This window comes from Delphinus delphis, chromosome 15 (assembly GCF_949987515.2).
Source record: "Delphinus delphis chromosome 15, mDelDel1.2, whole genome shotgun sequence".
Lineage (NCBI taxonomy): Eukaryota > Metazoa > Chordata > Mammalia > Artiodactyla > Delphinidae > Delphinus > Delphinus delphis.
Window position 1 is genome coordinate 81791127 of NC_082697.1, and position 25159 is coordinate 81816285.

General features: G+C 46.3%; 1 protein-coding gene across 2 annotated transcripts in view; it reads right to left on the bottom strand.

The window, feature by feature from the left end:
• Positions 1-444: 444 nt before the first annotated feature.
• The window catches only part of TMEM225B (transmembrane protein 225B), a 28684-nt gene continuing 3969 nt past the window's right edge, over positions 445-25159 (bottom strand). The window contains exons 2-7 of one of the 2 annotated variants that reach the window (XM_069541427.1): positions 12881-13052; positions 11439-11516; positions 8963-9173; positions 7877-8023; positions 6967-7104; positions 445-820 (exon numbers count right to left, since the gene is read on the bottom strand). In XM_069541427.1, the coding sequence (XP_069397528.1) occupies positions 648-820; positions 6967-7104; positions 7877-8023; positions 8963-9173; positions 11439-11516; positions 12881-12994 (861 nt within the window). In that variant the 5' untranslated portion in view covers positions 12995-13052 and the 3' untranslated portion in view covers positions 445-647. Of the gene's footprint in view, positions 821-6966; positions 7105-7876; positions 8024-8962; positions 9174-11438; positions 11520-12880; positions 13053-25159 lie in introns of those variants that run through there. The other variant, XM_060032378.2, reaches the window with a different exon arrangement.

Here is a 25159-nt window from a genome sequence, read left to right on the forward strand (position 1 = left end):
CATAGAGAAAATCTACAAACTCTCAAATATGTAACGGTGGGCCAGACCACCCTAAACCAGCAGAATGAGTATGGAAAGCCACAACTGGGAGATCAGCATGGCTGGAACAGTGGGGTGGTCATACTCTGTTCAGTTTTTATTTTACAAAACTCACGTCACTTGATCATTTCCTAATATTCCTCCCTCCCTTCCTGCCCTCTAGGCTGCAGGCTGGTGTTTTGTTTTGTTTTGTTTGTTCATTTGTTTGTTTTTTGGCCATGCTGTGTGGCATGTGGGATCTTAGTTCCCCAACCAGGGATCGAACCTGTGCCCCCTGCACTGGAAGCTCAGAGTCTTAACCACTGGAATGCCAGGGAAGTCCCCTGTTTGTTTTTTGAGGCATGGATTAACAGACAGTAGTCATCGTTTTATTGAAAACACTTGTCCAAAAAAATCATTCAGAAAGCTCAGAAGAATTCAGAAAACTTTTAACAAATTTCAAACACACACAAGACAGAATCACTTTGAGTAGGGGAAGTGGAGGGTTGATTTGACACTCAAAAGCCTCATCAAAAGTAGCAGAGACTGGTGGAGGCAGGGGAGCCACACACAGTGACACGTGTGCACTCACACAGCTTGATGAAGGGCAGGGCACAGACTATCTTGGTCTAGATAACTGTTTCCTCCTTCAGCAGCGTCTCCCTCTGTATGGAGCTCAGCTCTCCTCCCAAACTCTCCATGTTTTCCAGGTGCGAGATCTCTTGGGTCTCCTCAGTACTCTGGGAAATGGGCAACAAATGACAGCTAAGGCAGGCTGTTTCTTGAACGAGGCAGATGGCACCTGGGTGACAGCAAAAGTTTGGGTCAGGTGAGAGAGAGTGTCAAGCTCAGTGCCTGCCCTAGAGGTCGGAAACTCCCTCCTCTGACCTGACTCCCTCTGGTCTGCACCTGCCCTCCTAGTTCTCCCCTCCAATAAAGGACAAGGCATACAAATAGATGGATAAACTCATGGAACCATGGCCAGTGCTGGAAGGCATCTTAGCAATTGTCTAACCATTAATAGGTAAGAAAACAAGGTTTCAGAGAGGAAGGTCAAACACAAAGCCCAGGCCTCTTCATGGCCAACTCACTCAAGACCCTCAGTAAATGAAAGAAAGGAAGAAGAGAATCAATGTTCATAAGAACAAACAAAGATATCTTGAGTGGATAATAAATGCTGTATTACGGCTAAGACAAAGATAAAAGACAACTATTTTCAGCTTTATAGCAGACTAGCTACCCTCCACTAAACACAACAAAAATTCTAAATATTTCTTCAAAAACCTATTATTTATAAATGCATCATCGAGCTGACATCAGAGTAAGACATTCTTAGATGCCAAAACCATAGTGATAACAGGAATCTGAAGGGTTAAAGCAACCACACAATTAGCCTTCACCTTGGAGACACGCGCTCAACCCAGGTGACCCTGAGTTTCCATTCTGCTGGCTTTTCGGGACACGGAAAAATAAAAGGAAAGCCCAGGTCCTGCTCACAGTGGGGAAATCTAATAAGAGTCGGCCACATGAAACTAAAACTGCAAAGTTACCTGCATTGACTGAGATTTCACAAACACAGGCTAGCTCTTATGTGGGTCTGCAGCTAAACTAACAATACCTAAGTATTTTGGTTGTGATCCTAGGGTAGTTCTGCACCCAAGCACCGGGCAGAAGCAAATGCAAATCCTTTTTTGAGGAAACACTTTAAATACAGGCCTCAAATAATTTCCAACAACGACAACAAAAAGATTTTCCAAGGAAAATGAGTTCACAGTCAAAATCCACAGACCATACCAAGAAACAAGGTACCACAGCAAGAGCCTATAGAAACAGCTGTAGAAACAGCAGCAAATAATTCAGTTGTTAAACTTATAAGACACAGAATATAAAATAAGTATGTTTAACATGTATAATAAAAATATATTCAGAGAACATATTTTGAATATGAGGAAAAAAGCATAAAAGTAACAAGATATACAGGAAAATACAACTTCTAGTTATAAAATAGATTAACTGAAATAAAAATTTAATGGCTAGGTTAAATAGACCAGACACAGCTAAAAAGTGAATGGGGAGGGACTTCCCTGGTGGTCCAGTGGTAAACAATCCACCTTGCAATGCAGGGGGCGTGGGTTTGATCCCCGCTCAGGGAACTAAGATCCCACATGCCGTGGGGCAACCAAGCCTGCATGCCACAACTACTGAGCTCGCGTGCCCCAACTAGAGCCCGCGTGCCGCAAACCACAGAGCCCACGGCTCTGGAACCGGTGCACTACAACTATAGAGCCCACACGCCCTGGAGCCTGTGCACCACAACTAGAGAACAGAAAACCCACATGCCACAACTAGAGAGAAGCCCGCGTGCCACAACTAAGGCCCAATGCAGCCAAAAATACATTTAAAAAATAATGATAATAATAAATAAATCTTTTTTTAAAAAGTGAATGGGTAAACTTGAAGATACATCTATATAAGGTATTCACAATGCAGCCCAGAATGACAAAGACAGAAAATATGAAAGAGAAATTAAGACATGCAGGATAGAGTAACAAGGTCTAACAGAAATCTTCCTGGAGTTCCACAAAGGACAAAAAGAAAGGGAAAGAAAATGGGGAGGAGATAAAAATGTTTTACAAATGCTGAAAGATATCACTCCTCAGCTTCAGTTCACACATCAAATCATAACACAAACATCCATACCCTGCAAAATACCAAAAAAAGTCTCAGAGAAAAAAAAGTTGCCTCAAAAAGAATGATATTTTTAAAGAGAGCCAACTTCTCAACAATAAGTAGAGAAGTGGGAAAGTAATAGAATAATATCTTGAGTGCTGAGAGAATAACTGTTAACTTCAAAATGTATATTCAGCAAAACTAACTTTAATAAACAAAAATGAAAGATAATTTCATACAAACAAAATATGAGACAGTGTATCTCTAACTGACCCTCATTAAAAAAGGCAAAAAAGGGCTTCCCTGGTGGCGCAGTGGTTGGGGGTCCGCCTGCCAATGCAGGGGACACGGGTTCGTGCCCCGGTCCGGGAAGATCCCACATGCCACGGAGCGCCTGGGCCCGTGAGCCATGGCCACAGAGCCTGCGCGTCTGGAGCCTGTGCTCCGCAACGGGAGAGGCCACAGCAGTGAGAGGCCCGCGTACCGAAAAAAAAAAAAAGGCAAAAAAAAAAATGAGGGCTTCCCTGGTGGCGCAGTGGTTGAGAATCTGCCTGCTAATGCAGGGGACACGGGTTCGAGCCCTGGTCTGGGAAGATCCCACATGCCGCGGAGCAACTAGGCCCGTGAGCCGCAACTACTGAGCCTGCGCGTCTGGAGCCTGTGCTCCTCAACAAGAGAGGCCGTGGTAGTGAGAGGGCCATGCATCCCAATGAAGAGTGGCCCCCGCTTGCTGCAACTAGAGAAAGCCCTCGCACAGAAACGAAGACCCAACACAGCCCTAAATAAATAAATAAAATACATTAATTGTCAAAAGTAGAGTCATTATCATTATTTAAAAAATGATATAAATGAACTTATTTACAAAACAGAAACAGACTCACAGACTTAGAGAACAAACTTATGGTTACCAGGAGGGAAGGGTTGAGGGAGGGATAGTTAGGGAGTTTAGGATTGACAGGTACACACTGCTATATCTAAAATAGATAACCAACAAGGACCTACTGTATAGCACAGGGAACTCTGCTCAATATTATGTACCAACCTAAATGGGAAAAGAATTTGAAAAAGAATAGATACATGTATAAATGAATCACTTTGCTGTACACCTGAAATACAACATTGTTAATCAACTATACTCCAATATAAAATAAAAAGTTATAAAAAAATCATTATAAAGGATGTACTTCAGGATAACGATCTTAGAAGGCCTGAGGTTTGATGAGCAGCTAAATTGGTAAATATGTGGGTAAATTTAAACAAGTATTAAATGCATAAAATAATAATAATAATAATAATAATGTATAGAATTTTTTTAAAAAACAGAAGAAACCAAAACACTGGACAAAATACCATATAAGTTGGGGGGGAGGGGCCTTGAATTATTTATGAAGAGAATAAATATGCTGATTAACTAAGCATGTTAAAATGTCAAGAGTAACTGTGACACAAATGAAAACAGACCGTATAATTTCCAAACTAACGAGGGAGGAAATGTAATGAGAATTATATACATAAAATTCAATCAACCCAAAGCAAGGCAAGTGAGGTAGAGGGTGGGGAGCAGAAAAAACTGAAAGCACAAACTAAGGTGGTCGAAAAACTACAAATATATCAGTAGTCACAACAAATGTAAATCAACTAAATGCTCCAGATAAAAGACAAAGGTTATAATAAGACTAGATGAAAAAAATCCAATCATAAGCTATCTATAAGAGACATCCAAAACGTGAAGACAGAGACAGGTTTAAAGTAAAAGACGTAACAGGCAAATAATAACCTAAAGAATGTAGAGGTAGTTATAGTAATATCAGATAAAACAGACTTTACAACAAAAAGCATTATAAGAAATAAAAAGTATCACAGCATGATGATAAAAAGTTCAATCCACTAGTAAAATATAGCAATTTTAAATCAAGGTTTAAACAAGATAATAAAAAAGCTTGATGTAATGTTTATAGATAAAAGGTTGCATTCACCATGAGACATGAAAATGGACCTCAGACTAGGCTATAAAGCAAGTCAATAAATCTGAAAATATTAGGACTATATAAACCATGATCTCTCATCAAATTGAAACTAAGTTAAAATCATTATCACCAAGATACAATAAAAATTCTATGCTTAGAAATTTAAAAGTATACTTTTAAATAATTCACGGATCAAAGAAAAAATCATAAGGGGAACAAGAAAATATCTGAAATCAAACAACAACAAAAGATATTACACAACAAAATGAGAGCTGCAAATAAAGATGCAATTCTTAGAGAGCAGCTGAAGCTTTAAATGCCTACTTAGAAAAGAAGAAATAATCAATGAGCTTAGATCCTGATTTAGGAAGCTGAAAAAGGAACAGCACAATAAATACACAAAAAAGTAGTAGGGAGGGAAGTTCAAAATAAGAAGCAAAAAGTAATTAAATAGAAAAGAAACAAGGTTTGTTTTCAAGAAAGCTAAGAAGTTGGTTTTTTGAAAACACTAAAAAAAACCCTGATAAACCTCTAACAAACATAGTAATGAAAAAAGAGAAAATTAGGTGTGAAAAAAGTACATAACTACAGCGACTTCCCTGGTGGTGCAGTGGTTAAGAATCCACCTGCCAATGCAGGGGACACGGTTCGATCCCTGGTCCGGGAGGATCCCACATGCCACCGAGCAACTAAGCCCATGCGCCACAACTACTGAGCCTGCGCACTAAAGTCCGCAAGCCCCAACTACTGAAGCCCCCGTGCTGCAACTACTGAAGCTCGCGCACCTAGACCCCATGCTCCACAACAAGAGAAGCCACCGCAATGAGAAGCCCACGCACCACAACGAAGAGTAGCCCCCTCTCACCACAACTAGAGAAAGCCCGCGCGCAGCAATGAAGATGCAACGCAGCCAAAAAAAATTTTTTTTAAAGTACATAACTACAGATGCAGCACAAATTAAAAGTTAAAACAGAAAACATTGAGTAATTTTATGTCAATAAAATTTAAAACTTAGATAAAATGTATAAACTTAGAGAAATATATAAATTACCAAAACTGACTCAAGAAGAAATAAAATATCTGCATAGTCCTATAATCATGAAAGAAACTCAGTCATAAACTTAAAATTCTCCCATAGAGAAATGCCATGCTTCTACAGGAAAGCTTAGTTATACAATTAAATAATCAAGGTGGTAAAAATGAATGAAGCTTAGTTCCTCATATTAACATGGAGGAATCTCAAGATTATGCTGATCAAACATAGCAAACTCCAGAAGGAAAAACACAGTTTGATTATATTCATATTAAGTTTTAAAGCATGCAAAACTAAATAGTACCTTGTTTAAGGATATATATGTGTAGTAAACATGATTGGCATAAATTTCTGAAGAATTGAATCCAGAGGGGAGAGAAGAGGAAGTGACCAGGAACAGCCACATGGTAGAGGGGGGAAGACTTCAAAGATATTGAATACTTAATGTTCTAACATGTTTCGTTAATTTTGACAAACCCATTTTTTTTCACATTTTAAAATCTCTGAAATGAGGATGTACCTTACAAGCTCTAGCACCTTAGAATTATACATGGTATCAATTTTTCTTTCTCAGTGGTACATAAAATAAGGGTGTAACTTATAAACGATGGATTCGACAAAACGTGGCTAGTTCTCAAGCTATATGGTGGAAATATGGGTGTACAGTTTATTTACAATTACTTGTATCTTACAGATATACTATAAACATTCTTTGTTATATATTCAATGTATAATAAAATCAAGTTAAAATAGGTTCTGATCATGGGTCAGGTTAAAATAGTGGGAAGAAGATTAGGAGTAGGGACAAAATTAGATGGGATTAAGAATTTCGATGATGACGGTTGGTAAAGAAAAAGCGACTGAGTGAGGAATAAGATCACAGATTTCAAGATAAAGAGAAAGGAATAGAAAGCCTTAGGAACCGGGATGGTGGTAAGGGAGAGTATGAAAGTGTGCAAGTTTGGTTCTAAAGTCAAGGAGCATAAGAATGGGGAGGACGAGGGTGGGGGACAGGGCTGAGGCCCTAAAGCAGTGCTGTCCAGTAGAAACTTCTGCATCCGCACCGTCCAATGTGGAAGCCACTAGGCACATAATAATGTGGTTTTTGAACATGTGAAATGTGGCTGGCGTGACTGAGGAACTCAATTTCTAACTTGATTTCATTTTAATTAAATAGCCACAAGTGACTACGGTTTTGAACAGCACAGCTCTAGAGCGTCCACAGCTCCTGAATCCAGACAGAGGGCAGGGAGAGGGCACCAGCCCTGGGACACTCACCAGCCACTAGGAACAGAAGGATGCTAAAGCCCAGGACGTAGTAAGGCCACTGCACGAAGAACTGCGGGGAGCTGGGCTTCATCCGCAGACTCCGGATCTCCAGGGCATGCAGCAACAAGGCCAGGAAGGCACAGGCCCCTGTGGGTCACAGGGCGGCAGCCTTGCTCTCCTCCCGTGGCTCCCACCTCCACTCCTCCACTCTAGCCTTCCTACACCTGTGGCTCCTGCCCGCACCCTTGCCCCTTCAGAGCCAATAACCTCCACCCCACATGCCTGTCTTGCCCTCCTTCCCAACTCATCTTAAAGCCCATGTGCCTCACCTCCCAGGGGCCCCATGATCAGAAATCCCCTTCCCGGGTACCCTCTGTGCCTGTGCTCTTGGCTGACTCCAGATGGGGCCCCCTGGGTGTGACGCTTTGGATGAAACTCAACCTGATTTTCCCACTGTGAGCGTTCCACCTCCTCCATCTGATGGGAGCCTCCCAGGGTAGGGCCTTGGTCAGCCTTTTAAAGTCAAAAGGTTCCAGAGGGCAGAGATGATCTCTTCCATTCATTCATCCAAGAAACATTTGTATTTCATTTATATTCTATATTTCAATTCTATTATAACCCTGTACCAGACTCTATGACAGTTGATGGGATAGAGATTATGGGGAAAAGACCCCCAGACAGATGACACCAAGCCAAGGCTGTGAGGACTGTGTCCGCTGGGAGTGCAGTTAGGATGAGCCCCAAAGCGGGGGAATCACAAACCCTGAGGGGGCGGGTTGGGGTGGGCTACTTCATTGAGAGGGCAGTGGAGGAGAGGGGCCCTAAAAAATCCCCTCTCCAGAGACCACCCACCTCCCATCTCCTGCCATCTCCCCAGATCCCCCACCCACAAGGCTGGGGCCCGCCTGCTGCTCCCCACCTGTGAGGAAGCTGATGAAGGCTGACACGAGATTGTGCTTCCGGGTCCTCGGAAAGAGCCGAGATGCAAAGGACACCATGACGATGGTGGTGAGGAAAGACAAGATGACAGCGGACAGCAGGAAAACACGGCCCACGATGATGTAAACTGCAGGGGAGGGAGGGAGAGCGGGCTGGCACCGGGCACCCTGGCCCAGAGGGCAGAGCCCTGCAGAGCCCGGGCAGGGGTGGCCCCGGAGCCGGGTCGCCATCAGGTCCCAAAGCGTGGCCTGGGACCAAGGCTCCGACCCGACTGCTTTGCCCCCAAGCATGCCCTGGGCCCACCATCTTGTTCCCCATGACATGAAAAAAAAGTTAGATGGGCAATTTCAGACACTGAAATTATTAACCAATTCTTAACAAATACTGTTACATGAATCTGGTTGTATCAAAGCGTAGGGGAAAACCATGTATTGTTTGGGGAAAAACGGTGGCTTTAATAAACAACATAAAATGAAACTGTCGTGATAAAATTTGTTGCATGTGGAAATGTGAAGAACTGCATCCGCACTGGTCACACTGAAAGAGTCACTGGTGGAAAATCAGAACTCTGTGAGGTCAGGATATTCTGAACTCTGCAAGGGAGCCCCTCACACCCCTATTTAATTATCCACGTTAACAGCAGTAGTGAAACAGACCGAGGATCGAGGGGAATTCATTCTCCTACTGTTGGCATGATTCAGACCTTGTTAAGGTGAGTCTGTATGACCTCCTGAGCGTGCAGAGGTGAGCGGCTGGGGGAGGGACAAAGAGACAAAGGTGTTGAAGACCCAGATATCCTAGAACCTACCCTGGGATTAAACCAGTGGTTCTCTAGCAAGGGCAGTACTGCCCCCACAGGGGATGTCTGGCAATCCCAGGAGGTAACAGTGGGCATCACAACTAGCGCGGGGCGGGGGGGGGGGTGGCGCTAATGGACTCTAGTGAGGAGAAGGCAGGGGCGAATTCAGTTCTGTCCTAGCTGCCCCCACCAGTCCTCTGTCACCCCCCAATGCCCACGCTGGTCCCGTCTCCCAAGCCCCCATCCCCGCCTCCATTTCCCCCATACCGGGTAAGGGTCGTGGCTTCCAGCACTTGATATGGAAGCAGTTCTCAAAGAGGCCACTGAAAAACACTTCCTGGGACTCCTCGTTCACCAGACGAACCCAGAAGGGGAAGATGGAGACCAGCAGTATAAGCAGGTAGCCCAGGGAGGTCAAGGCAGGGGCTATGGCCCAGGTGAACCCCTTCATGTCTTTGTCCTCTAATGTCAGCATCACCTGTGGAGGGGAACAATGAAGGGGGGGTCCTCACGCAGCACGGGGTGAAGGAGATGATGCCCGTGGACATGTTAGCACACGTGAGGCTCGAGAAATGTTGATTTCTTTGCCTTGATTAAACTTACAGCCTTACAGACCTCTTCAGTAGGCCTAAACAATGCATAAAACATTTTCTTCCACTAATTCACTGGGCAATCTTGAGCGTGTGGGGTCCCTTCTTTGAGCCTCAATTTCCACCTCTGTAAAATGTCCACCTCTCCCAGCTCTAAAGTTCTAACCTCTCAGTTCTGTTGACACCCACCCACTGGCCACAGAAGAACCTCTCCATTCAGCTGTCAGCTACTGTGCCTTTTGAGATTTCAGAATGAGGACCAGGGCAGAGATTAAAACCAGGGCCTGAAGTGCCTTTGCTCAGTGACTGGCCTTTTCTCAGGACCTGGGGTATAGACGGGCAGGGGTCCCCCTGGCCTGGAGGAGCCCTCTGCTGAAAAATGAGCAGAAAATATGCACACAGAAAGTTTTAAAAATAGTTTTAGAGTTTCACAGACCCTCCTGAAGCCCTAGGTACCCTCTAGGCCTGGAGGTCAAGACCCTCAGTTAAGGATCCCTCATAACTTCTCCATCACCACCAGCTGTCATTAAGGATGTCTTCTTGGAAGGAGCACCTGTGATGTGGAAGCTAAGTGCTGACAGCTGGATTTGGTTCTGGACGCCCGTGACTGTGTCCCAGCTTTATCACTTGCTGGCTGGGTAACCTCGGGGAACTGGCTAAAACTCTCAGGACCTTGGGTCCCCATTTGGAAAAAAGAGGAAATAACACCTGCCTAGTAAGGTCCTTGCCAGGGCCAAGTGAAATGCTGCCAACGACGTGTCAAGCACAGTGCTTAGGGCCCAGGCGTTTGGTTAAAGTTGGAGAGTGAGGGGCCACCAACTTCTCCTAAAATGCAAGCATTCCTGAGGGAAATTCACATCCACCACCCAAGGGCAAATGTATTCAACTAGTCTGCTTTCCTCTCCAGGCTGGCAGGGGAAGGAGAGGGGCGGTTGGAAGCCTGGGTGTGGCAGGCAGGGCGGGCCCTGTCCAGGTGGCCCCCAATGACCCTGGCCACACGGCGGTGCAGAATGGTGACATCAGGGGGTGAGAGACAGGACATGGGAGGTGGAGGACACCCCAAGACAACAGCCCTTCTTTCCAAGTCATGCCCAGAGCCAGGCCTGGAGGCTCCTGCCTAAGCAGACTGCCTGGCAGCACCAAGCTTCGCAGCTGCGCACTGCTGTGCGCAAGACAAGGCCCTCGGAGTGAGGGGTTTCCCTCTCCTCTCCGCCCCTGTGTGTGCCCACACGCTGGGGCCCCTCCACGCTCCCCATGCGGATGCCCCTCTCACTGCAGCCGGGGGAAAGGAGTGTCTGAGGCTTTGAGATCTGCTGATCACCACAGCAGAACAAGCCTGATGGTAGAGGGCAGAGGAAATCTGCTGTCTATAAAAGGGTTAACAACTGTTAACCTCCGACTGCTGTCAGAGTGCTTGGAAACTTTCTAAAGCACTCTCTCCTCTTTCTGTTGTTCATTATTTTCTTGTTTTCAGGTCTTCCCCCCTGAAAAATTTATCCTGCCGTCTCTGCGAAGCTTCCCTTTCGATCTTCCCTCCACCCTCTGGCCAGTACTGATGAGTCACCTGAACTTCAGGGCCTCGGTGTCCTCTAAGAGGATGAAGACCAGAGAGCCTTGAGTCCTGGCTCTAAAGCTCTCCAGGTAGGAGTCATGGCGGCATCTTGACCCCCATCCTCTGGATGGAATAGAGAACCCTGGACATTTTCCGTTGATGGTCTGAGCCCCTTCCTGCCCCCCCGCCCCCACAATGAACCTCAACGTGTCTAAAGCTGAGCTCGGTGTCTTCCCTATTTTAGTCACCCTCTCCTTTCCCCACGCTCTAGCCTGGAGCTCCTGCCGGCTTCTCCATTTCTCCCACACTTCCACCTCCTCAGCATTCCTCACCTTCTCAGCTTTTCTTTCATAAAGTTTCCCACGCACCCAGCCTCCTGCCTCCACACCCGCCATGTCTCCCTTCATTCCCAGAACACCACAGTCACCCCAAGCACCTCCAGCCTTTCCCAGGGGAGGGGGGTGCGGTGCCCTCACTTCACCTCTAGACCTTTTAAATCCCACATCTTCTGCAAAGCTCACCTTGGTCCTGTCCACTCCATGGACCCTCCCAGCCACCAGCCATTAACCATTCATTCCACAAAAGTGCACTGTGTACTTACTGGGCGCCCCATGCCCAGCTTAGGCCAATGGGGAGAATCAGGGATGAAAAAAGACAGGAACTCGCAGGCTCTTGGTAACTACTGGGGAGAAGAGACACACAAACTTGTCACGCGGGACAGCGCTTTCCCTCCCCCCCTCCCCCCCCTGGGGTGACTGAGAGGCCAGGAGCCACCTCCTAGCTGTCTGTCCCCTTGCCCACCCCAGGCTGCTCTCCAGTGAGGGGGACCTTGTGGGCCTTTCTCCGGGGATAGGCCAGCGTCCTGCATGGAGCAGCCCTCAGTGCTGGTTCTGGACGACTGTGCACCAGGGATATACAATTGGGGGACACACTGATATGAGCCAGACTCAAAGGACCATAGACATGTTCATGTGAAGGGGGATTTGGAGAACCCTTTGTACTGATGGGGAAACAGCTGGAAAGAAGAATGGACTGGTCCAGGATCCCAGGCTCAGTCAGAGTGGAGGCAGGGACCACAGTCCTGCACAGCTGCCCCTCCCTCCTCACCTCTTCACTAGTCGCCACTGGCCAGCAGTTCAGTTCGGGATTCCCAAAAGTGGGGGTCAGGGAGAGAGAATGGGGGGAACAGAAAACTACCAACTTTTTACTTTGCCAAGGGCATTCAAAACAAAGCAAAACTACTGCCATCTACTCTCACCAATTGTTTTCATTATTATTTTGAAAAGGACCTATGGCACTGTAAAGTAGAAGAGCTGCGTGCTCCGTGGGGCCCGGGTTCCCGCTGGCAGGGTCTCCCTGAGCCATCGCGCCCAGCCCGAGGGCAGCCCTGTCACCGGCCCAGGCCCTGCGCATGCCAGGGACAGATGAGGACTACACAGGGCGAAGAACGAGAGGAGCAACATAGAGCGCATCTCAGGCTGGACCGGGAAGAGACCAGGAGAGAACCATCTGGGCCGCGAGGAGCCTCACTCCCCACTTTTCCCGCCAGTAATTTGAGGCTACTTGGAATGCAGACTAGCTTAGGTTCCGCCAGAGGTTCCTTCCTGGTGACCACCCTCCACCCTTCCGTGGCCCCAAAGCCCCAGTGACATTTTCCAGACCCAAAGATGGGTGCTGACCTGGCCATCAGCCCCCAGATCCAGCCCCGCGGGTCCCAACAGCCGGCCGGTAATGTTTGGGGTTTGGGGGGCCTCTTCCTCTTCCTCGCCCTCCCCCTCCCAACCCGTGACTCCACCTCCGCTCGCCACCGCCCCCCACCCCACTGTTTCCCGTCCCTCTGCCGAGGCACCGTTGGGGTCTCCCAGTCTCCCAGTCTCCCGGGCGGGGCTTCCCTCCAGGCGGCCCGCGGTCCGGACCTTCCGTTGGCCCCCGAGGCCGGGCGAGGGTCTGCTCCGTCTCCCGGCAGAGCCCACCGAGCCCTCGGGGCCCTGCAGGGGAGGGCGGGGGTTCTCACCTCTCGGCCCGCCGCCGCCCGCCGCTCACCTGGCCCTCGGCTGGGGAAACCTGGCCTCCGGGGTGGTCCGCAGTCCCGGAACAGAGTGGGGGCTGGAGCAACCTTAAGTCCGCGGATCTGAATTCGGATTCCAGCTCTGCCATCACCAGCAGGATGACCTTGGGTGAGTTACTTCTCCTTCCTGGGTATCAGTTTTCTCATCTGTGAAACGGGAATGATAATAGTAACTCCCCCCGTGAGATGGCTGGAAGTGCCTGGAAGACACTTCGCTGTGGACTCCGCAGAGAGGCAGCGCTACACAAACAGCAGCCTGGACCGCGAGCCTGGAAGAAGCCAGAGTTTCCTGACTACCCAAGGCCCTGCCAGTTCGCTCCCCTTCCCCAAGACCCTCGCTCACCCCCCTCCCCCACTCCCAGGCCCTCCCTCGCCCTTGCCCTGCGCATGCGTTCTGATCGCCTTCAGCCCCCCACCCCGCTCCGCCCCTGGCCCTCACATTCCTCCGCTCTTCTCTGCCCTCGCGTCTTAAGGCTGACTGCACCTCTCACCACGTGGGCTGGTTTTAAACTTTTAAACTTAGGCTCTTCCAAGACAGGCTCTCTGGCTCCTGGCCCTGGGGGTGGGGCTGGGGGGCCGGTTCGAGTGGCAAGAGCGGCCACACTTGGAGCCGGATAAGTCACCAGCCCCCCCTTGCTTTGAGTCTACGCCCACCAAGGAAACGCATTTGTAACTCCTAAGATTTTAAAAAGCCAGGACCATGTCTGCCACCTCCTCACACCTCTTCACTAGGGCCAGCACATATTCAAAGACAACAGGAAGGGATGAGAGCTGATGAACCACTAATTTATTGAATCACCTATCATGGGAGAGGCATAGCAAAGGCCCTTTTACTAGTCAGGATTCTATCTGTCCTAAGGTTCAGCCCCAGATTTGTAAGCGCTCAGGCAAGACAGGGTCTTTATTGGCTTAGCTGGGGCAGGGCAGAGTACAGCTGGGGAGGCCTGGAGCCAGGCCAGGGAGACCCCCTCTGCCCTGATCTCAGACAGATGGTTTTGATCCCCTCCACCCCATAGGCTATCATCCTCCAGGCGGCAGGGGACACAGTCAACTTCCAGACTCACATCCTCACATTTAGCCACCTGAGGGAAAAAGAATATCTTCTTCACCCTATTCCCACCCCTACGTGGTTGGAAATTTCCCAGGGAAGCATTCTGATTGGCTCAGCTCTGGTCAAAAGCTCATTCCACTCTGGCCAAAGAAGATGACTCAGCTGTGCCCCACAGAGGCCAGGCAGGTAGGATCATCTAAGAAGCCGGCGATCTGGACCACTCATCTGGAGCAGCATACAAACTTTCTAAAAGGAAGTGAACATCTTTAGAACACCTTTCTAAAAGATGTTCTCAGAAGAAGGGAGAAGTTATGGCAGACCGTGACAGCATCGTCATACTTTCTTACACATCAAATCCAAATCATGGGCATTATTATACCCAGGCTGCAGATGAAAAAACTGAGTTTCGGGTTAAGAACATGCCCAAACTATCACGTGGATGGTTGCTAAAGGATCATGGATGATTACTAAAAACATTAGGCTGTAAAGGAACAGATTCTTCACATGGTGCTGGAGTTTATCGTCCTCACAAATTACTAACTGCAAAAGGAAAACATATCTTTACATAGGAGAAATCTAGCAGTCACTACCTTAAACAAGTGAACAAACAGCACTACTTGGGGTGGAATAATCTGACATCGTGTGCCTCTTGAGGTGATAGCAGTATGAAGGAGACATCACCTGTGAGGTATTCACCGGTGTGTGTCATCAAGCCTCTAAACCTCTTTTCAGTTAAGAGAAAATACAGGGGGGCGAGAAGGAAACTAAATACCACGGGAGTAAAACAAGGAAATCAATTTTGTAGAAAATTATAAAGGATAACTCTTCTTGACTCCTCCAAAAGTCACTGTCATTAAAAAAAAAAAAAAGTGGAACTATTCTAGATTAAAAGAAACAAAGAGATATAAAGCCAAATGTAATGTGACTCTTGATTTTTTTTTCTGATTTGAAATAATCTAACTATAAAACACATTCTTGGGGCAACTAGGGAAAATCTAAATACAGAGTCCATTTTAGATGGTATTATGGAATTAAATTATTTTTCTTAGGTATGTTAATATTGTTGCGATTATGTAGGAGAATGACCTTACTCTTAGGAGACACATGCCATAGTATTTAGGGTGAAGGTTATATCTGAGCTTACTTTCAAATGATTCAGAAAAAAAGCATATAGATAGAAAGCAAATATGGAAAAATGTTAATACTGTCCATCTAAGTGGAGGATATATAGGGTGTTCATTATTCTATTCTTTCAAGTTTTCTGTATATAAATCAGACAAAAAAATCAGAAAAAATAAAAAGAGACCTTGTCTAAGAACACAAACAGCTGAAAACTGAACCCGGGTTTATCACTCAGCCACTCAACACAAGTGCTTTCTCTAATGACAGAGGCCAGGATAGGTGAACATGGTCCCTGCCCTCATCGAGCTTGCAGCAAGCGCAGAAGACAGGCAACTGAATAAATCATTTTTTTAAAGTGTGCTCGGTGCACAAAAAGTATAGCATGCTACAGCAATTGCAGAGCGCGAATAATTCAGTCCAAAGGAAGACCTGCCAAGAAGGCCCTTCTAGACAGAATCTTACTCCCAAAAAGGGATTGCAATGTGTAAAGACTTTTACTTGCTCTACAGCAAGAAATACTGTACATTATACTTTGCATACATGCTCCCTTGTGCACAAACAGAACAAAAGTCTGACTTACCTTTGTGATGGATATTTTCTACTCCATTCTAGTTCTGCCTACTTTTTCCTTTTACCTTTTGCTACTCTCAACTCATTACAATAAATTAATTTTAAGACCCCCTAGTGGCTCTTTACCTACATTTGAAAAATACTGTTCAAATACTGAAAAATACTGTTCAAGGACCCAGTGAATTTCAGAATGACTGGGAGAAGGGGAGGCCACAGAGGGCTGGAGAAGTCAGTGGGCAGAGCTGGGATTTGAAGATCTTGTTGATCTCATTCTGAGGGCCATGACGGGCCTTTGGTGGGATTAAAGCAGTCCATGTGGGTGCCACTGCCAAAATTCAACTTCCTCCTCCTCCTGTCTCCCTGAGAAATGAACTATTTCCTGCCATATCAATAAACAAAGGATGTCACAGTTGTCAACGACTGCAGCCCTCCAACGTGAGCTGAGGAAACTCAGGGCTGAAAAGAACACCTGCCACCTAGCAGCCATCAGACTGCGGCCACTCCCTGTGGTGAACCCTGAGGAAACCCAGGATGTGTCAGGCTACTGGCCCCAGATAACTGAGGTGCACAGCAAATGAATGATTTCAGTGAGCCAAGACTCTTGCATCTTCCCATACATAGAAAAGCGCTAAATTCCTTGAGAGATCCGGTTTTAACAATAATCTGGAGCAATTTCTCAGAGTTATCTGAAACGCTGTCCCCCCGGGGCTGCAGTCCTTATTTTGCCCCAAATAAAACTTAACTCGCAGCTCTCACGTTGTACTTTTTTTTTTTTAAGTCAAGATCCCCATTGCCCAAAGACTCCTACCCCTTCAACCAGAGCATAGGAAATGCCTCTCACCCAGGGGGCCCAAGGCTGTGTTCAAAGTATGGCTTGGGACTGCCAGACCAGCCCCTCCCAGGACTGAATATTTTAGAAAGTGTGTATAAGCTTAGGTCATAGTCTCCTCTGGAAGCATTTTCATGTTTTCCCGGGTCTAGGGTAGGGGGACAGGCAAGGGAAGAGGGAACTGTCTGCTGGAAAAGTAGGTAGAGAGCCCATGAGCTGGGGCTGGAGTCTTCAGTTCTGACTCCCCCAGGCTCTGTGCTTTCCTTGGTCCCAAGCTCCAAAGGGAAAATCCAAAGTTACCCAAACCAGAGCTTTACTGCACAGGACAGAACCAGAACCCAGCAATGAGCAGGCCCTGAGGGCGCCCACCCAATAGCTGGCTCCACCCCCAGCACAACAGTCCCTCCCACCGCTCCTTCCACCTGGCCTGGGACACCCAGTCTGTCTCCTCTCACACAGGCCCCGGAGTCTCTCCATACTCCCAGCCCAGCCCTCTTGCCAGCCCTCAGTGTCTAAGCCACCAGATCCTGTGTGATCTCTTTGTGTCCTCTTAGCACCTGTGAAGCATTGATAACTTACTTCTACTGTATAGATTTTCAACCTTGGCTGCACATTAGAATTACTTGGGAGCTTACAAAACACCGAAGTCCAGGCCATACCCCATACCAAATGTACACAACCTCAGAGACTGAGGCTCCAGTGCTTTGAAAGCTCTCCAGGTGATTCCAGTAGGCAACCCAAGCTAAGAATCTCTGCTCTACTGGGTCCTGCTGCAGCTAGGAGCCATTGGCGGTGGGGGGGGGGGGGGGGGGGGAATGAGGTCACGATGGGTTCGGGTGATCCACCCTCCTGGTTTGTAGAGGACTGAGCATTTTACTGGATGTGGGATGTCCGATGTTAAGGCTGGGGAAGTTCTGGCAAACTGGTATGAGCTGGTCACCCTCGTGTTCACCTGAGCTCTAACGGCTTGATGAACTACTCTGTCCACTAGTAATATTTGTGCCTAAAGAACCAGAGCCCTGCTTGAGTGCTTTTGATACTGCTAGGCAAACTCTTTTCTCCCCTCTCCTGGCCTCCAGGGACACCTCCACTCTTGCAGCCTGGCACGTGACCCCACACACTTACCTTGTCCTGGGGTGCCCTTCTCGGCCAGTCAGAATCCGACCTGGCCTTCAGACCCCACTCATCAAGCCCTGCCTTATTCCAGAAGCTTCTCAGACCCCATAGAAGGAAAGGGCCCTTTCTGTGGTATAAGGGGTGGAAGGGACTCGAAGAGGGTTACATGCCAGATGGAGTAAGTGGGCCCACTGGCTGAGGGCTCAGACCTGGCCTCACAGAGTCTACTCAGGGTGTCCAGATGGCAAGGTGACCCTTGTGTAGTGCGATAATCACCTACAGGAACAGGGGAGGAAGGTGGGGGAGTGCAGAGAAGCGTGGAGACAAACAGGAAGACTTTGGCTTCCAGTAAACAGATTCACTCCACAGCCACTGAACACCTGTGTGCATAGCACCAGACCAGGCAGGGAAAGGTATACAAGACAGAGGCAACTTTCAATTTCAAGAGTCTACAACGTAAGTATAGTTTTCACCGATATTTTAGGTAATCACTAATCCAGACTAACAGGAGGAAAAATAATCTGATTTTTTGTAATCAAAACATAAACGTTTACAACAAAGTAGATATTTCTCTCAGATGCCTAGAATAAATCTAAAATATACTGCCTACTAGAGGTACTTTGGGAATCTTCTTTAATTATTAAAATATTCATGATAAATTGGTGCTCAAATTTTTGATTTTTAAAAATTTTATCAGTTGATCATGTATCACACTATTCAACTACTTTGCAAACTTTTCCCTCGATAATTACACAGTAGTGAAGCTCTGCCTCAGGTTATGATGGAAGTTTTGTTATAAAGGAGTCTGAACAATAGCTTTCCTGATAGGAAATCTTGAAGCTTATTATTGAGGTTCTTTTTTAAAAACAGCCAGAAGCTAACCATTTCTCTCTACCCAAACTTGAAATAAATGTGTACTTCTCATAGGATAGTAAGCATGTGTCTGACTAGGATTCAATCAGAGAAGGAAAACCACGGCCCAGTAAAGGCAAAAAAGAATCCTGGGGAAGGTACACTAGTTTCATGTCCAGTGCCAGTGAGGTGAGTCAGCAGATCAGTGACATGTGTGAGCTACAAAATTACTGCTGCTTCTGTTCTGCCCTCCAGCTCTCCCAAGAATCTCCCTTGTAGACCACACAAACCGAAAAATACAAGAAAGGGAAATCTGACAAATGCACTTCAGCCTACCGGAGTTGACACGTAACAAAGCCCATGACATGTTATACTGAGAAATTACTGGGCTTAGAAAATTTGCCCATTTATTAAAAGCATCTATGAAATATAAAACAAAAAGAGATTCAGTAGTCTGCAGGACATTGAGGAGGGAAAATGCTGGTCCAAGAAGACCCAAGAGCCACTTCCATGTATAGTTACAACCAACAGGACAGATGAGATACAAGGAAAGCTATTGGATTCAAAGCTCACACTGCAGCTTTCCTGATCTATGAGTCTGAATCCAGAATGCCCTGATTCTTTCTTCCCTGGAATGGACCTAACCCATTCCATTTCTGGCAGAAGATTATGGAGATGTGAAAAAAAACCATAGGATCTCCCTCTGATGTAGATCCTCAAAATCAAATAAAAAGTAGTGCTAACTTAAGCTTCCACTTTAGTCATTCCTTCTGTAGTGTCAGATGACGCCCCTTTCGTGCCCCTCTCTGACACATAGCAAGGCTCTCCCCATACCCATCATTCCCCCAAAGCAAACTGGCTAATGCTGAGTAAGGCGGGAACTCTGTCTAAAGGTACTTATGCACTGAACACATCCATGAGATCTGTCCACTATGCGGATTTTCAGGTCTTGGTAAGAGTTGAGCTAGGACTGAAGGCCGTCTGCACTCACTACAGCCAAAGGTTTTCTCCCCAGCACGAGTTCTCTGATGTTCGCTAAGAGCTGAACTCCAAACAAAGGCTTTACCACCTTCACTTCATTCACAGTTTCTCTCATGAATGGATTCCCAGGTGATCAATAAGGTATGAACTGTACTTGAAGGTTTTCCCACATTCTTTACATTCAGAAGGTTTTACCCCACTGTGAGTGTTCTGGTGCTGAATAAGGTGGGAGTTCCGACTAAAGGCCTTCCCGCATTCACTACACTCATAGGGTCTTTCTCCAGTGTGAATTCTATGATGTTTGATAAGGAGTGAACTCCTACTGAAAGATTTTCCACACTCATTACAGTCATAAGGAGTCTCCCCTGTATGGACTCTCTGATGTTCGATGAGGTGTGAGTTACGACTGTAAGCTTTCCCACAGTCGCAGCATTCGTATGGTCTCTCTCTGGTGTGAACTCGCCTATGTTCTGTTAGATTTGAGCTCTGGCTGAAGGCCTTCCCACATTCGGTACATTCATAGGGCTTCTCCATAGTGTGGATTCTCTGATGTCGAAGGAGACTTGAGCTCCGACCGAAAGCTTTTCTGCACTCATTACACAGGTAAGGCATCTCCCCCGTGTGGATGATCTGATGCTGGATGAGGTGTGAGCTGCGCCGGAAGACCTTCCCACACTCACCGCATTCGTAGGGTTTCTCCTCGGTGTGGATTCTTTGATGCTGAATGAGATTTGAACTATGGCCAAAGGCTTTTCCACATTCATAACACTCATAAGGCTTCTCCTGTGTGTGGATTTTTTCGTGCTGAATACGGTATGTGTTCCGTCTGAATAGCTTGCCACAAGTGTTGCACATTTGAGATTTCTCTTCCATAAGAATGTGTGGCTGTCGGATAAAGTCTGAGATATGACCAAAATTCTGTCCATACCCATAGGGTCCCGCATGTTTGTTTCGTTCACATTCCTCTCCTTCATGTGGCTGTGTCCCTACTTCAAGAGTTTTCTGCTTTATAATTAATTGATCCTCAGTCCAGGTCTCACCATCTGACGGAAAATACAAAAAAAGTATATGTAACAATAAAAACTCCCTGTGGGAAACAGGATGATCAAAGTATTCCAGGGTATCTGGTTCAAAAAAGTACGAAAAATGGCCTCACAATAGGAGGAAAAGATGGATACAAGCTGAGCAGATTTGGAGAAAGTGGTGGGGAAACTAAAGTGAGGATTTATATATGAAGTCCCTGACCAGACAGATATACTGGAATTAGCAGAATAGGAAAGCAGAGTTTGAGGGAAGTGGGATTATCTCAGAACACAGGAAGAGTGATGCTGGGGGCTCTGTGTGGGGAGGAGCAGGGCCTGAGCGGATAAATAAAAGAACCTCACACAGAGGTTCTGTCCACACGGTACCCTGGTCACATGCGTTGTCACTGTGGTAACAGGGAAGGCTCCCTTCCTGTAATCACACACCAGCACCTTCCTCACTCCTGTTGAGAGCCTCTCTCTACACACAGATGCTCACATGCTCATTCATGAACATGACATACTCGGACCTTAGATGCAACTTTTAGAAATGGTACAAACTGGGAGGATTTGCAAGAGGAAGGGAGGGGAGAATAGGGGGAAAAGTTGTTTAAAATATGAAGCACGGGGTAGTGAGAAATACTTCCAAATCTATTTCAACTCTAAGAGAACATACAAAAACCAATTCTGGGGACTTCCCCGACAGTCCAGTGGTTAAGACTCTACCTTCCAAAGCAGGGGGCGCAGGTTCAATCCATGGTCAGAGAACTAAGACCCAAGATCCCACATGCCACGTGGTGCGGCCAAAAATTTAAAAACAAACAAACAAAAAATTCTGCACCCTAGCTGTATCTAAGGGAGACCTTAGAAAAACATCTCCTGTTTACTATAATACATTTCTCCTCTTAAGTTTTACTTATTAAATATGGCTTACTGAAGTGTAGTGATATTACAGAAAGAAGGCCCTCTGCTTTGGGGGATCTTTCTGGAAGAAGGGGGTGCTGAGGAATATCCAATGTAGTATCATTTCCATCAGCAGTGAAAGTCTAAAACATATGCAACCCTGATTTTAGTAGGGAATGGTCATTGTCTTTAAGGAATTTAAGAAGTATCTGGTCTCACAGAGCCATATTTACACTTGTTCTCCACCTCCAGACATGCCCTCATCTTCTGTACATTCAATTTGGATACTGGTTTTCTTACAAATTTTTTTGTGATGAGAACTTTTAAGATCTACTCTCTAAGCAACTTTCAAATATACTACATGGTGTTATTAACTATAGCTGTACCTTACATCCCTGGAACTTATTCACCTTATAACTGTAAGTTTGTACTTTTGGACCCCCTTCATCCAGTTCTTCCACTCCCCACCCCCCGCCTCTGGCAACCACCAATCTGTTCTCTGTTATCTATGAGTTTGGATTTTTCAGATTTCACATACAAGTCAGGTCATACAGTGTTTGTCCTTCTCTGACTTATTTCACTTAGCATAATGTCCTTGAAGTCCAACCGTGCTGTTGCGATGGCAGGAACTTCGTGTTTTTTATGGCTGGATAATGTTCCATTGTGTGTACAGATAGCACATTTTCATCCATTCATCCGTCGATGGACACTTACGTTGTTTCCATGTCTTGGCTATTGTAAGTAATGCTGCAATGAACCTGTGGGTGCAGATATCTTTTCGAGAGAATGGTTTATTTTCCTTTGAATAAATACCCAGAAGTGCTGGATCACACAGTAGTTCCATTTATAATTTTTTGAGGAACTCCATACCATTTTCCATAATGGCTGCACCAATATACATTCCCACCAACAATGCATGAGGGTTCCCTTTTCTCCACATCCTCATCAACACTTTTTATTTCTTATCTTTTCGATGTTATTCTACCAGGTGTGAATGGATTGCTGGTTTAATGTTTTTACGTCCCCTTGCACGTGTGTTTACCTTACTTGTCAGACAGATTGCAAGCTCCTGAGGAGCAGGGACTAGGGTTTCTTCTCTACCGCCCTGACCTGGCCCCCATCTGTCTTTCCAGCCTCATTCTGATCTTCTCCCTACACAAAGCCTCTTTACTATCTGTTGAACCACTCTACTCATAATATGTGAAGGCTGGGATGTTGTAGAGGATGTGCCTTTTATTTGGCCCACTGCCCGAAATTTGACAGCCTGCGCAACGTAGTCGAGGATGTCAATCTCACTGCTCTCAGGCCCTGTTCAATATCACCTTCTCCATGAAGGTGAAGGTGATCCTTTTCCTACAGCTCTTGAAATACTCATCTTTAAGTCATGTAACAGTCAGTACGTTTTATTGATCACTAACAACATGCCGGGTATAGTTCCAGACTCTGAGATACGTCAGTAAGCAAAACACAAAAATCCTCAAAGACCTTTCATTTTACTAAAGGAGATGGATAGTAAACTATGTCAATTACATACTGTTAAAAGGTCATAAAAGTGTTATAGAGGAAAAAAGCAAGGAGCAAGGATTAGAGTGCCAGGGGGCAGTGGGCAAAAGGGTTGCAATTTTAAATATCACAGTCAAAGGAGGACTAAGAAAATGACATTTAAGCCAAGACTTGAAGGAGATAAGGATATGTGGGAAAGAGCATTACACATAGAAGAAATAGCAAGTGCGAGACCCTGGGTGTTCAAAGACGCAAGTGTGACTGGAGCAGAATGAGCAAGGGGGAGAGGAGTAAGAACTGAGATCAGAGACATAGAAGGGGGATCAGAGAACACAGGACCCTGTAGGCTACAGGTCTGTAAGAGGTTTATTTCAGAGTGAGATGGGGAGCCACTGGAGGGTTCTGACCAGAGGAAGACAAGAGCTGACACTTTACCAGGATCACACTGGCTGCCATGCTGGGTAGAGGCTGGAGGGAGGTAACTGCAGAGGCAGGACAACCAACCAGGCTGCTGCGATAATCCAGGGGAGAAATGATGGCGACCTGAACCAAGACGGTGGCAGAGGAGGTAGTAAGAAGCACTTGGATTCTGGAAAGAAACGTTGACAGTCGCATGGACAGGATTACTGGCTGACGGATATGGATATGAGAGAAACCAAAGTTTCTCTCTGGGTTGTGTAGCAGGAGGGATGATATTCCCATCTACTGGGACGGGGGATATTCGTAGACCAGCTAGAGCATCTCCAATAAGCGAAAAAGACATTTCCACACGATGGCTCTCATACCAGTTTCTTGAGATCAACCTATCCCAAACCTGCACATACACTTCTGGTGTGTGAGTACTTGGTACGATAGCCTTGCAACTCTCCTGTAACTTTAACATTTTTCAAAATAAGAGGGAGGGTGGTGCGGTAAATAATGACCAGTGACTCTCTTCTCTGTCCCCATATCCACTCAGTAAACAAAAGTACTACTGCTTCTATCTACAACGTAGCAATACTCTTTTTCCCCTGCCTTCCTGTTATCACTGCTAATATCCTAAAGTCAGATCCTAATCACCTCTCACACTAAACAAACTAGAATCTCTTCCTTGATTTGCAATGCTCATCTGCTAGCCTCCTGTTAAGCAAAGCTCACATACTTCAATTTCTGCCAAGCAAATCTAAATTCTTTGGCGTGGCATTCATTTTCCACACTCGTGCTCCGCTCTGCCTTTAGTCTCATCCTCTATCAATCTACTCTATGCTCCAGTTACTCTGAAATGTTTCCTGAACATTTAGCTCCCCACGCAATTCCTTCTCCGCTCGACCTTCTTCCTCCACCTGGATCAGCCTCCCTTCCAACTTCACCAATCAAAATCCTATCCACCCTGCAAGAACCCAGATCAAAGGCAGCCTCCTTCCCCAAACTTAACCCTGCTCCAAACCCCGGCTGGAAGTGATTGTTCCTTTGAATCTCTAAAGCATACAGTTCCTGCCCTCTCCTCATGGCATTTAACCACATCGACTTTGGGCCTCTCCTTAGAAATATGTTTAGTTTTTTGTATGTGTGTATTCCCTTCAATTTATTTTGAAAGTACCTCTAGAATAAGAGGTGTCTTCCATTTCTTTTCCTCCAACCCCAGTACTATGTAAAGAACTCTGCACACATTAGGTGCTTTAAAATGCTCCTGATTATTTCCTAGCAATCCATTGTAAGGAAGTTCTACTCCATCAAGAGAAGAATCTATGAATCATGGAGGGCCCCACGTTGACCATTCATAAAGTCTTCAGGACTGAAACTCAAATAGAATTCAGAGAGGTATATCTCCTCATGGGTTTGAGCCACTTATATAAGAAATATCAAAAACTTGGATCCAAACTCTGATGGACGGCAGGACCCTCTGGAATACCTCTGCAGACAGTGGCCAGTCTGAGACAGAGCTAGAGAAGCCCAAGAAGAGAGCAGTTGCCCTGTGGAATAACAGGCTCATCAAATGTATCCCTGTGGGGCTTCCCTGGTAGCTCAGTGGTTGAGAGTCCACCACCGATGCAGGGGACACGGGTTCGTGCCCTGGTCCGGGAAGATCCCACATGCCGCAGAGCGGCTAGGCCCCTGAGCCATGGCCGCCGAGCCTGCGCGTCCGGAGCCTGTGCTCTGCAACAGGAGAGGCCACAACAGTGAGAGGCCCGCGTACCGCAAAAAGAAAAAAAAAAAAAAATGTGTCCCTGTGGATGAAGGTTTAAAGAAACATTTCTAGACTGATCTGCTTCTAATTTAAAGGGAGGGGGAAATCTACACAGTTCTTCAAGCAGCTTAACTACAA